The following is a 14553-nucleotide window of genomic DNA, read 5'->3' as shown; positions in this document are numbered from 1 at the left end:
CTTAAGGGAATTGCTTTTTATTACTTATAATTAGCTTACCAATAAAAATGAAAATGGGTCTTTTAGATGTTCTTGAGAAGAATTTATTATCTTAGTTACTTTAAACATTCCACTTGAAATCTTGTTTATAGTGTTAATATGCTTGGCAAACTCTTTCTTCCTAGCATGTTCAAAGGTAAGTTCAACCAAGCTTCAATTCGAATGATCCACCATTCCAGAAATATGTTGGGATAAATTAGTGAGGTGATATTCTGATAGGATTTTCATTTTATTAAATGGACATTTTGATATGAGGATATTAAGAGACTTATCCAAATCAGACAGAATCAGACCCCTTTGACTATGATTCTAAATATTGTTGATCTCTCCTAATATCACCTTATTTAGAGATTTTGTACTACTAGATACCCAGACTTCTCCTGCTGGAATGATGACCACAAATGCTCCAGTATAGTTACAATTCTCCTACTTCACGGAACTTCTACTCCATGTCATGATGAAATACTTGTTGTGAAAGTATTTATGCAATATTAGGCTTCCAGTTGCAAAAGAATGGAAGGCATATAAAAAGAAGAGCATTTATGAAAGAGGTAGTCAGAAGCATGTTAAAAATTCTGAGAAATGAAGATGTTAATAACAAATACATGGCCTTACTAGTATAAATAATGTAAAATAAAACACAGGGGAAAGAAAAGGAAAAGCCACTGTGGGGAAAGATAGACTACAGGTATGGTATGTGGGTCTTGAAGGATATAGTTGTACTTATGTCATTACCAGTTCTCTTAAGATGTCTAAGATAGCAACCTTGAGTTTATGAGGTAGAAAAAGAAATCCCAAATTCCACTTCATTTCATATTGCAATGAAATGTTTCATTCTGTATGTGTTTTTGAAATGTTTCTACTCCTCAATGTGTAAAAGAATCATCTTTTTGTTGTTCTTTATGTGCATATTTTGATATTATGTATATGTTACAAAATAGTCCACAAGTAAGAGGCCTGAGGAAGGAAGTTCCACTGATATTTTGAATCTGTGTCTGAGTAACTGGCAGGATCTGCCTCTGCTAGGGTGGCTGTACACTGATTGATGAGATTAACCATTTAGTGATTGATTCATTGTCCAGGGTTTGGTACATCAAGGCACCTCCCCCTCCACTTAAAATGTAAAAGAACCCCAACATAGACACATAAGCAACCAGAGGCAACAAGCATTTACTTAGATTTCTTTGTTCTTTTCATTAATTGAAAAATGTAAAATCCCTCTAATAGGTTCATAAACGTTTATGCAAGTTTAACTAAGATAGATAGGTTTGGCTGGACATAAGATAAAGATGTTAGTCCTCTTCTACTGTTAATTTTTTAAATTATCCATCAGTTATACTTCTGACATCTATAATTGACCTTTATCTTCTCTGTGTACATACCGTTCATTAAAGTTGCACACAATCATATAGACATGGGCAGCAGAGTGAATATACAAATGGGTGAAAATACAAGTCATTCACCCATGGAGTGAATTTTATTACATGGAAGCAAAAAATTAGGGCAGCTAGGTGGCATGGTGGATAGAGTGCCAGGCCTGGAGTCAGGAAGACTCATCTTCCTGAGTTCAAAACCACTTTAACACACTTACTAGCTGTATGACTCTGGGCAAGTCATTTAACCCTGTTTGCCTCAGTTTCCTCATCTGTAAAATGAGATGGAGAAGGAAATGGCAAACTATTCAAGTATCTTTGCCAAGAAAATGCCAAATGGGGTCAGGAGGAGTAGGAGACAGCTGAAAAACAACTGAACAACAATAACAAGGCACTGTGTGCTTTGGTAGTGCTTTCAAATACTTTCATACCTTTTCTGGCAATAATTTTCAGAGATGGGCTTTGTGAACCAGGTGTTGAATACAAAAGGGAAGAGAAGATAAGAACTTTCTTCAAGATTAGCATTACCTTTTTTGTACAATGTATAGCAGTTTACATCATATATATTTTATATACACATAAGTGGCTATGTGTATATATGCAAATATGTGCATATGAAACCCAAGATTAAGTGATTTGTCCAAAGTCACATATGCAATAAGTAACAGGGCAGAGACATAATTGGAACCCAGGTCCTTTGACTCCAAGGCGAGTATTCTTTCTACTACACGATGATGACTCCCCTGAATGCCCTAGATACACTACCTTTCAGGATTATGGACTATTGAATCCTTTATTGTTATTACAAAAAATAGTTTCTAACTTGTAACAGGAAATGCTGTGCTGCTGTAGTGCATATGACTAGGTACTGCTAGAGGAACAAATACATACATAAAGTTCAATAGAGCATACCTGGATTAACTTTTGATAAGACACATTCTCTAGATGATTGAAAGAACCACTGGGATGGTAGAATGTGGTCACATAGCTCAACATTAGATGTATTTTCTGAAGACAAAAACCTGCAGATAGACACACATACATATGACAAAGCCAAAATGACCAGTAAGAAATGGTCGTCATAAATTGCCCCACCAATATTGAGAAAACATCACTCTTTAGCTTTCTCTTCACTGTTTTTTAGTTTAACTTTCTACATTCTTGCTCCCTTGATCCAGTGTTATGCTTTTGGTAGGTTTCTTTTTTCCAAGAATTGGAAACTCTGTCTGTAGTTAGTCTGATTCTAGTAGTTTTTCCACTCAATAGGACTGTAGGATTTAAAACTGAAAGGAACCTTAGAGTTCTACTAGTCCAAACTCCTTATTTTAAAAATGAGGAAACTGAGGCAGAGAAGTGTGATCTTAAGTAAATCATTTAATTTCACTGGCTCTCCATTTCTTCATTTATAAAATGAGAGGGATTGAAATAGATTGTTTCTGTGGTCCTTTCCGTGTCTGAATCCTATGATCCTGGTTTATTGACCAGAAACATAGAATTTATCATCCCTCAATACTCATTCTCACTCATGCACAGAGTTCTCACACATTCCTTCTTACTACTGTCCAAAGTAAGATGTTAAATCACCAAATACCAGAACTGCACATATTATAGACTTCTTAAGGCTAAAAGCATTTGGCTTCCTCTGTGTAGTGTTTTATGTGAGGGTAGAGTGGAATGAGTTTATGCAAAGGTTGACTAAAAGCATACTTCATTTAAAAAGATGAAAATTTATTTAAAATGTGAATGGTATGATTCATGTGAGACAGTTTGCTGCATTACTTAAGAGCATGCTATGATAATGCCCCTTGGGAGTTTATACACCCTTCTTTACAATGCTGTCCTCCACTGTCCATCTGTGCTTAGTATACAGTTCTTAATAAACGCATGTCATTAATGCCACTCTGGAATGCATTTGGCATTAGAAAGCTACAGCAGATGGCATACAGGAATGCACTAGTGGATGTTGTGTAGCATGATATGTAATCTCTGACATTCCTTTTAATCCTTCTGTTCTCATCTCCTTTTTTTCCTTTCTATTTCAATTACTTTGAGCAGCATCAAGAAAAAATTACCAATCCACCAAAATGAGTAAGTCCCCCTGTGAAGCCATGAAATGCTTGCTCTTACATGATGCCATTTCATGCTTCTACATCCTAAACTCTGACCATTTTTTCCTCTGGGAAAAATGTCAAGTTTAGGTGTTGATAGCACTCATTACTGACTAATCATTAGAACCCGAGTTAGAAAAACTAACTCAACCCAATTTAGTTTGCAGTTTGTTTTTAGAAAGTGCTTTAAAAAAAGAAAGAAAAGAGGTTAACATTCATCAGTTGAAAGGCATTTGTACGTGCATTAAGTTTTTGCTTTGGTTTTATATTCATTTTGCTTGCCCCCACATTCAGATCGCTCATTATGCCATTTCCTCTGTTTACTTGGTCATTATCTGCCAACAGACTGGCGAATCCAGAAGGAAGCCTTCCAGACCTCGCCATGATGAATCTGACTGCAAGCATGGAAAAGGAGGCAATGAAGAAGCTTGAAGAGGATGGTCAGGAGAAGACAGAAGAGTACTATGAGGAAGAGGAAAAAGGTGAGGATAGAAAAGACAGTGAAGATGAGGAAGAGGAAGATGAAGATGGAGAGGAGGAATCCGAGGAAGAAGAAGAAACTTCAGGTAGTTTATGTACAGCTAACAGTTGACTGACTTCAAAGGGGAAAGCTATTCATCTTGGCAACTTTTATTAAAATGAAGTTACTGTAATCTTGGCTTATAAAGTTCAATATTTCTCTAACAATTTTATTTCTAACTATGAATAGAAGGTATGCAAGGGGAAAATGTTTAAAAGTTCTCAAGTATCAGTTGTTCCAGGTCCGTCAAAGGGCAGATCAAACATAGTTATCAAATAGATTGAACACAAAAATCAGAATGTTCCACAGAGCCATTATGTAGTGGTATGTTAAATTATACCTTATAACCAATGTACTTGCTTTTTTTTCACTGAATTAAATTTATTTTTACTTCTACATAGACAGCCAGGGCAGGTAGGTGATACAGTAGATAGAGTCTTGGGCGTAGAATCAGGAAGACTCATCTTCCTGAGTTCAAATCTGGCCTCAGACACTTACTAGCTCTGTGACCCTGGACCAGTCACTTAATCCTGTTTGTCTCAGTTTCCTCATCTGCAAAATGAGGTGGAGAAGGAAATGGCAAGCCACTGCAGTATCTTTGCCAAGAAAACCCCAAATGGGGTCATGAAGAGTCAGACACAATTGAAAAGTGACTGAACAACAGCAGCATATAAACAGGAATGTAGTAGCACAAAACATTTTCTACTCTAGTATGATGTCTAGTGAACTTTTTTTAAAGTACTCCTCTAAGACGCCCATTTGTCAGATGGTATTTGAGAGAAAAAAAAAGTCAAAGCTCTGTACAATACTAACTTAATGGACAGATTTAAAACTTTGTTATGCCATATTCTCTCAGGGAATTTTCCTACATTATTTTCATCTTCTACACCAATATGGCAATCTTTATCATGGTTTTAGACCAAATAGTTACAGTCCTTAGAGCTGACTAGGAAAAGATACAGCATTCACTTTGTTTTATTGATTACAATAGATGAATAGAATAAAATATGAACTCCTCTTTTTGGCATTTAAAGTCCTTAGATATCTGGCTACAATTCTAATCAAGTCTATACCATATTACTTTCCTTCACCCACTTTATGTTCAGGCTTAACTGGTCTGTTGCTTTTTTTTTTAATTCTCCATTAAAAATCTTCTGTCGCTGTGCCTGGAACACACTTCCTCCTCTGCCTCTTAGAAACCCTCATTTCGGGGCAGCTAGGTGGCGTAGTGGATAGAAGACCAGCTCTGAAGTCAGGAGGACCTGAGTTCAAATCTGGCCTCAGATCAAACACTTGAAATTAGACTCTAGGCAAGTAACTTAATCCCAATTGCCTAAAAAAAGAAAAAAGATTAAAAAAAGCTCTGTACAAATGTAAGAATCCCTCATTTCCTTCAATGATTAATTTGAGTGCTGCTTCCCCACTGGGTTGCTAGTACTTTCTCTCCAGTAATTACTTTGTATATATTTCATTTTATTTGTAACATGCATATCCTTTCCTTCTTCTCCAATAAAATAAAAGCCCCCTGAAGTCAGGGCTTATTTCAGCACCTAGCACAGTGGCCATCACATAATAAGTGTTGAAAGCTTGCTGAATAAAGCCAAAGAATCTTTCACTATTCATTTTCTACTTACCTTTTCATTGTCAAAGTTAGACTAAAGATCACTAACTATAGAGCACTAATGTATAAATCAAAGAATTCTTCATTCTCTCAGGTCACCTTACTATTTTGCAGATTTAAGAAACAAATGGCATCTAGTAATTGACCGCCTCACAGTACTATTCTTAAAATTCCTGGAGTACTTTCACAAGCTGCAGGTTTTCATGTGGTGGATTTTGGAATTGCACATCATCAAAATTGTTTCATCATATATCATCTGGGTAACAGTAAAAGAGGCAAGTATACATTTGATTCTCAAATTGAGCTTAGCTGCTGATGATCTTGTGTGTTTATCATGGTCTCCCATAGCCTTTGTATTCACTATCTTCCTACTTGAAAAAACAATAGTCAGAATTATTGGAATATGTTAGTTCTTCCTTTGTGCATCAGTCACAAAAGCTATTTGTCTTTTGGAGAGTGCATTGAAGTTGAGTTGCCCCATGAATTCCTTCATCATTTTTTCTAGTATGAGGGAAGAGTTCTGGCCTAGGAGTTCAGAACACCTTAGTTTAGTTCCTGGTTCCAATTCTGGCTAGGCAGGTGCTTATGGGCAAATTACTTTATATCTCTAACCATCAGCTTCCTCACCTGCAAATAGGAGTGATCTATATTATATACCAATGTTGTGAGGTAAGCACTTTGTAGACTAAAAGATGCTGTACAAATCTGACCTTTTATTACTATCATTATCAGGATTCTCCACTTTTTACCATCAAGTTAGGCTGATTAAAAACTAGTTGAATGACCAGACCCAAAGATTTGTGGAGCGTTGCAGACCTGAAGTTTCTAGTAGAGTTTCTGTTATTTTCAATTTTTTTATCAATGGCTTAGAAAAGAGGAAGTCAATTAGTTACTCTAACGTATTTCACTGTTATAAATGAACATTTCCTGAGTCCTAACAATATTCCAGATGCTATATGAAACATAAAATTAGGCAGAATCCTATTATCTCCTTAATCATTGTTTTAAGCTGAGGATAGGCAGGAAATGTTTGTATTAAACATAAAAATTTTCAGTTTACAAGGTAAAATTGGCTTGTAGCATAGTCTATATGAATCTTTAAAAAAGAATTTGTCTACAAATGATATGAGAACTGAAACAAAATTGGTAAAATCATACATAGAATGAAGATTCTCTTGAAACTAAAAAAAAACTGTTCTTATATAGGAGTAATGTGAATTTCTGTGTTTTCTGTTTTCTTGATGTTAAAAAGAGGACCTAGTACTTTTGGTCACATCGAATGTCAGATTTAGGCAATCTTAAAACATACCAAACAAAACTAAATCAACCATAGCCTCTCACTCCCACTCCCCAAATATACATACAAGAACTCTAGGGTCAGATTCTAGAAAAGGGGGAAAAGTCATTTAGAGGTGGTTTTGATAATCCTACCAATTGATTGGTTTTTTTCAGTGGTCTCCTGATGAGATGAGTAGTGAATGTTCATTCAGATCTATATTGTGCCCCTATAAGGGACTAGGTCATAAGAGATACTTAACAAATCCCTTGTCAGTGATTAAATTGATATAAAGCATTATTGTCACCGGGGCACTGAGCATGGGTGCTCTGTTCTGAAGACTGGGTACTTGAAAGATGATTTAATATTTAACTATCTCTGGACTAACATTGTATGAATATTCTCCTTATGGAACACGATATTGTGATGATGTTTTAAGTCTTTGAATTTCACAAAGGGAACTGTTCAAACTGACAGAGTACTAAAAATGTCTCCATTTTTTTCTATACCTTCTACAATATCTTTTCTCTCTCTCTCCATCTTCTGATTTTATATTCTTAGGTGTCTGTCTTCAACTATGTATTTTTGATTTCTTGGGCTTTTGCTCTGCCATATGCCCAACTACGCCGTCTGGCTTCAAGCATCTGCACTGTCTGGACATGTGTGATTATTGTCTGCAAGATGTTATACCAGCTTACCACCATTGATCCTGCCAAATTTTCTGTTAATTGTACTTGGGTGAGCCACCCTGATGGGAAATCTTAAATATATTTTGGGGAAATTCACTTTGGGGGAAACTATTTTGGGGGAAGGTTGGGGAAGCATTTCTAAGAAAATTCCACACTCCACATTTTGGAGACAGCTCTTAATTTGTGGGAGCTACAAGAGAATTATATCTTGTTTCTTGGAGTCCCTCACCTTCCAGGGCCTCTTAAACTTTTTCCAATTGCAACCCCTTTTCATGTTTCCAAAGTTTTCCTTGGTGTTGCATGGCCTAAGGGCATGCTTGGTACAAAGTGTGAAGGCTTTGTGTTCAGAACCCAAGGCTACAGTGAAGTTGCCTGATGAAACATGAGCAAGGGCTGCTAGAAACTCCTCAGATTCATTACACATTTGATTTTTAATTAATTTGGTCATTGCACATTCAGAAATCTTTTTTCCATTGCCAAATTTTTCATGACCCCATATGGGGTCATAAACATACAGTTTAAGAAGTGCTGAATTCTTAGACTACATATAGCCCAATCCTATCTTCAGTGCTCATATCTACCCTTCATTGTAATCTTGGAAAGATATCTTCCCATAGATGAATGATATAAATTAATGATGTGAATGTAGCTGCTCTCCTTCCCTACTTGCCACTAATTGTTTTTCCTAACAGTAAGAGATGTTATCCCTTCTTCATTTCAGCCAAATGAAAATCAAACAAATATAAATTTAACACATTTGAACACATCCATGCTCTACAGCGGTCCCATTGATCCATCAGAGTGGGTTGGACTGAGAAAATCTTTTCCATTGCTTGTATACCTCAGGGTAACTGTTTTAACTTCCTTGATTTGATCTGCATCATTGTTTGAAAATGTTTCCTTTTCTTTGTTAAATTTGTTGATATGAAATTTGAAATATTACAATAGTCTGTAGCAAATATGTTAATATCTCAGTGTAACTCAGCTGATAACCATGGATTACCATTTGCCATTTTGGTTACCTTTGAGTCAAATAATCAATCCATTCTCCATAAACTCAGGTTTGGTTTACTCAAAGGTATATGCTTTGTCTTACTGTGGTTTAGAAGCATAAAAAGTAACATTATTCATCAGACAGTATCAGTCATAATAAGATTAATACATATATATATATATAATACATTCTAAGTATTGTGGCATTTTTATTATTTTAGACAACATAAACACTTTTCTCCTTAACCAACAGTATATTTACAGTGCAATTTAAAAAGGAAAGAAAATTCTATAACACTTAAACTAAGTATTATGCAATTTTTAAAAAAATAATTTAATGCATTAACTAATTTGAGCCCCTATTCCTTTAGTACTGTATTATCTAACTTTTGTTTGCATAGCAGACTATGCTGAAGTATCATGTTAGATGAAAATAAACTCTGATTGCAGTTTTAGTCTATTCTCTGTAAATGATAGATCTCATGCTTCTCAGCTATCATTAGCTATATTTGAAGAATTAACAAAATTTCCCCTCCAAATAGTGGATTTCCCTTACCCTTTGTGCTTCAGGTTAATCAGCTTGACACAGTATATACTCGGTTTGAAATGTAACTTTTCAAACTTTTAGTTCCAGACAATGTTGACCCCAAGATGGTGGTGTATCTATATGTTATCTTGGGTAATATGTTCCATTATTTTGATTTTCTAAGTATGAGGAGAGACCAGAAGAACTTTCTTCTCCCTCCAAAGTTCTATCTAATGAATTGCATCATAGGAATTGTCATAACCTACTTGGAGAGAATAATTAAATTTTAGTTGTAATAAAACATAGGAAATAAATGTATCTTTCCATAATATATAATGCTATGCCAGTCTATAGTATATCTTAATCTTACTGTATATAAGCAGTGGAAAAACCATTGGCTTTGAAGTCAAGAAGACTTGATTTCAAATCCTACTCTTAGTACTTATTAACTGTGTGACCAAAGGCAAGTTACTTAACTTTTCTGAATCTCAGTTTCCCTATTTGTAAAAGTGGATAATAATGTCTAGTACCTACCCACAGGAGAATTATAAGGCTCAAACAAGATAAGGTATATAAAGTGTTTCACAAATCAGTAAGCACTATGTAAATTTTGGCTATTATTATTATAAATATTTTCATATTTATTATTATATAACCAGAATATAACCAGGCCCAGGGCATTTTTTGTCTTCAGATAGAATGAAATAATACTGTCTATTTTAAGGATTTCTTTAAGATTATCAAGGCATAAAATTTTGCTCTTCTCTTATAACATCTTTTTCTCACTTTATAGAATAATCTATTGATGCTAGCTATTCTGGCCTTTGAAGTAACTATTTACCGCCATCAGGAATATTATAGATGTAGAAATAATCTTACAGCACCTGTGTCTAAAACCATTTTTCATGACATTACAAGATTGCATCTGGACAATGGACTCATCAGTTGTGCCAAGTATTTCATAAACTACTTTTTCTACAAGTTTGGGTTGGAGGTAAGGTCCCTTAGACCAAACTTTTATTTTTGGTAACTACCTGGTAGACTGTATTTTGTAATATATATGAAAATTTAAATTTCCAACATTCATGTATGTAGATGACTTTATTGCCTAGAATGAGATTCTGACTCATACACTTAGGATTAAGATGATTTTTAAACCAGATTGTAAGCTTCTCAAGGTCAATGACAACTTTTCTCCTCTTATATCCAACATGGTTCCTAGCACAACACTAAATATAACATAATATAATTAATATAATATAGTATTATATTGTACAATACAAACAACGTATGCAATACAACATGATACAACACAAAACAATATAATAAGAACTTGTAAGCTCCAGTTGATTCAGTCCTACCTGTGACCTTTTATGTTTTATGACTATTATAAAATTGATATACCTTCTAAGTCTCCTTTACCAAATACTTAAGGTTCTCCAAACATATTTAGGATGGGAGCAACAGGAGAGCCTGACCTAGAGCAGTCCACTTCTGAATGAGTAAAATTTATTTTTTTTAGCCCTCTCTATTCACTGAGCTAAATACTACAGCATGCTCCCAGCAAGTTCATTTTACTCTAGCAATGTAACTTTATCTTTTCTTGTCTCCGTTTTCTTTAGCCAGTTTCAATTCAATATTTAATAAACACCTAGTATGTGCAAGTCACTGTGCTAGGCTCTGTTAATAAAAAGGTAAAAAATCAACAGTCATTTTCTTAAAGGAATTTACAAACTCATGACTTTAAGCTTTAAAGAAATTATTGAAAATACCATCTTTTCCCAAAACAAAACCTTTCTAGATTTAACTCTTCATAACAGTGCACAAACTATCTTTGATTTTGGTAGAAGACATTGGGAACTACCCTGTGGTACAGAGATACATTCTCTGTACTTAGAAGTAATATGTAGAGGAAAACTGAAAAGGAAAACCAAAACAGGAAGAATGCCATTTACACATCTTCAGCTAACCAGCATGATTGACCATATCAATTACAAAATTAACAGAAATCACATGATTATCTCAATTGATGCAGAAAAAGCTTTTGACAAAATACAGGATCCATTCCTATTAAAAACACTAGAGAGCATAGGAATAAATTGCTCATGGGTAGACTGAGCCAATATAATAAAAATGACAATTCTACCTAAATTAATCTATTTATTCAGTGCCATACCAATCATACTATCAGAAATTATTTTATAGAGCTAAAAAAATAATAACAAAAGTCATCTGGAAGAACAAAAGCTCAAGAGAATAAATGAAAAAAATGTGAAAGAAGGTGGTCTAGCTATACTAGATCTCAAACTATATTATAAAGTGATAATTATCAAAACAATCTGGTAATGGCTACAAAATAGAGTGGTGAATCAGTGGAATAGATTAGGTACAAATTACATTATAGTAAATGACAATAGTAATCTAGTATAAAATAAACCCAAGGGTCCAAGTTTTTGGAACAAAAACTCATTCTTTGACAAAAACTTCTGGGAAAACAAGAAAACAGCATGGCAGAAGCAAGATATAGACCAATATCTCACTCCATATAGCAAGATATGGTCAAAATGGGTACATGATTTACACATAAAGGGTGATGCTGTAAGCAAATTAAGAGAGCCTGAAATAGTTTATCTGTCAGATTTATGGATAAGGGAAGAATTTAGGACCAAAGAAGATATAGAGAGTATTGCAAAATATAAAATAGATCATTTTTATTTATAAATTTTAAAAGTTTTTGTACAAACAAAACCAATGCAACCAAAATAATAAGGAAAGCAGAAAAATGGGGGAAATTTTGCAGCAAATATCTCTGATAATGGCCTCAGAGATTCCATATGAGACAGAGAAAAGAGGAAATGCAGTACATATTTTTTTATAAGGCACTCTGTAACACAAATAATTACCATCTACTGCCACCCCATTCGGAGTAGCCTTCTGCAAAGCATTCCTATGATTCCTTCCACATTACATGTTCTTTTGCCTCTCATTCTTTCACAGACCTGTTTCCTAATGTCAGTCAATGTAATTGGCCAGAGAATGGATTTTTATGCTATGATTCATGCCTGTTGGTTAATTGCTGTATTATATCGGCGAAGAAGAAAAGCTATTGCAGAGATCTGGCCAAAATACTGCTGCTTTCTGGCATGCATCATCACATTCCAGTACTTCGTGTGTATTGGCATTCCACCTGCTCCTTGTAGAGGTGAGGAATTCCTTCCTGAAGAGTTATTTGCTTTGATGATAAACTGTTGATGATTCTTGAGATGCTTCTGGAGTAGGGAACTGGAGAATTATAACATATTCATTGTGGCACTTTTTTTTTCTTACTTCCTTCCCTACTGTCCTCCCAACATTCTTTGCAGATTATCCGTGGAGATATCATGGTGCCAGATTTGACAACAACATCATAAAGTGGTTATATTTTCCAGATTTCATTGTACGGCCCAACCCAGTTTTTCTTGTCTGTAAGTATTTTAGCCCCAGAGCCATATGACCTGAATTGCTAGGTTTCAGTTTTATACTAGCCATTTACTCTACAATAGGAAACATAGCCTTTAATTAACTCTGCATTATCAACTTTGTCCATTTCACAGAAACAGACTTGTTTGATGGGTCTAGGATCTCCAAGAGAAAAGTTCTAAAATTAAAACCATTCTTTTGGGTTTTATCCAATGAATGTTTTTAAAAGATCATGTTTCTACCAACCCTAATGCTTTGTCAAAAAAAAAAGTCTTAGAATCTTTAAAATGCCTGGTTACTTGCATAATTAGTTTTTTTCTTTCCTTACTCTTTAAAAGACCTCCTAATCCTTTAGAATATTTTTTTAACCATTAACCATTGATATCAGTTTAAGTTTTGTAAAACAGAATTATGTAATTAAAGTGCTAGTGTTGCTGAAAAGTGAATCTGCTTTAATTAGTCCAAGCAGTTATGGTAACGTTCCCTCAAGCATGTTTCAGCAAATATAGTTATGTCTTTTAACATCGCAACCAAATTTGAGTGGTTCCTGTAGTTTACACCAACAAACAAAAGAAATCCGAAATAGAAAGGAGATAAGGAAAGAATATTGTTCATAGAATGCTCTTACAAATTAATAAAAAAGGGGGAAAGTATATAGATAAACATACATATGAATATGGAGATATTCCTATCTGTATATGTAGAGAACATATAAATACACTTATTAAAATGTCCATAAAATATTTTAATTAAAATTTAATCAATAGTCTATTACATGATTTTTGAAGTCCTAATTAATACAGAAAACCACCAGTATAAAAGCTACACATGTGAACCTAAATATGATCTTATTACATACACAAATGCCTAAAGAATCCAAGTTTGGAGCCCTTTTTTAACCTTATCCCCCAAAGTCATTTTTCCTGGTCCCTTATTCAGAATGTCCAGAGATTTATTGACCTAGAATTCTACTTTTCTCTTATGGAAATATAAAAAATTTACAAACTAAAGAACTATTCAGCCATAAGAGATAGCTTCCTAGCCATCATAATTTGAAGGCAGAATGCTTTTTATTATAGGAAACATATTTTAAGTGGTTTTAGATATAGTTGAAAGGTAGTTAAAGAGCATGGCTTGATGCAGTGGAAAGAATGTTGGGTTTCTAGTTAGTGGATCTTTGATTCCAAACCAGACCTGTCACTTTGTTATCTGTGTGACTTTGGGCAAGTCAAATCATTTCTCTGGGTCTAAGTTTCCTTAACTATAAAATTAGACATTAGACTAGGCAACATCAAGTCCACTCCTAACTCGAGCAACATTTATAATATTTTATTCTGCTATGACCTGGTCTATTTAGTGGACTATTTAGCCATGGATGGGTTGTGATTTGTATAGTCGGAGAGAAGATCAAATGTATCTGATCCCAGATCCATTTAACCCTAAAGAGCCATGGCTTGGGAACCTGTCTATCACACATTTTTATAGAAAGATGTTTGCTGACTTCTAAGTAGGCAGTTCTCTAGTACAGCCCATTCACAAATTAGGGATTGCACATACTGAGTAAAGATCGCTCTCTTTCCCGACTACGTACAGTGCCACTGCCCATAAATATAAATGAATAACTCACACTTTCACTCTTAAAATACTATCTTGCCAGATGACTTCATGCTGCTGCTGTGTGCCTCCTTACAACGGCAAACTTTTGAGGATGAAAACAAAGCTGCAGTACGGATCATGGCTGGGGATAATGTGGAAATCTGTATGAGCCTTGATGCAGCATCTTTTAGCCAGCATAACCCTGTGCCAGATTTCATTCACTGCCGGTAAAGATTATGTTTAATTCCTTGGGAATAACTTTAGGGTATGATTTTTACTTTCCTCTGTCCTAAAATTGTGATGTTTACAATAGTGGGTAAGATACACTTTACAGTGAATCTAAATAATATTCA

At 34.6% G+C, this 14553-nt stretch overlaps 1 protein-coding gene across 5 annotated transcripts in view; it reads left to right on the top strand.

Annotated features, from left to right (window-relative positions):
* LOC114031886 (piezo-type mechanosensitive ion channel component 2) overlaps positions 1–14553 on the top strand; it is a 527965-nt gene that overhangs the window by 417104 nt on the left and 96308 nt on the right. For all 5 annotated transcript variants that reach the window (XM_027847078.1, XM_027847079.1, XM_027847077.1 and 2 more), the window contains 8 exons: positions 3866–4086; positions 5776–5936; positions 7499–7675; positions 8348–8473; positions 9939–10139; positions 12143–12347; positions 12508–12609; positions 14262–14427. In XM_027847078.1, coding sequence (XP_027702879.1) covers positions 3866–4086; positions 5776–5936; positions 7499–7675; positions 8348–8473; positions 9939–10139; positions 12143–12347; positions 12508–12609; positions 14262–14427 — 1359 coding nt within the window. The remainder of the gene's footprint in view (positions 1–3865; positions 4087–5775; positions 5937–7498; positions 7676–8347; positions 8474–9938; positions 10140–12142; positions 12348–12507; positions 12610–14261; positions 14428–14553) is intronic.

The sequence above is a fragment of the Vombatus ursinus genome, unplaced genomic scaffold (assembly GCF_900497805.2).
Source record: "Vombatus ursinus unplaced genomic scaffold, bare-nosed wombat genome assembly UNPS02015255.1, whole genome shotgun sequence".
Lineage (NCBI taxonomy): Eukaryota > Metazoa > Chordata > Mammalia > Diprotodontia > Vombatidae > Vombatus > Vombatus ursinus.
The sequence above is the reverse complement of the archived record's forward strand: the minus strand, read 5'-3'. Positions and strand labels throughout refer to the sequence as shown.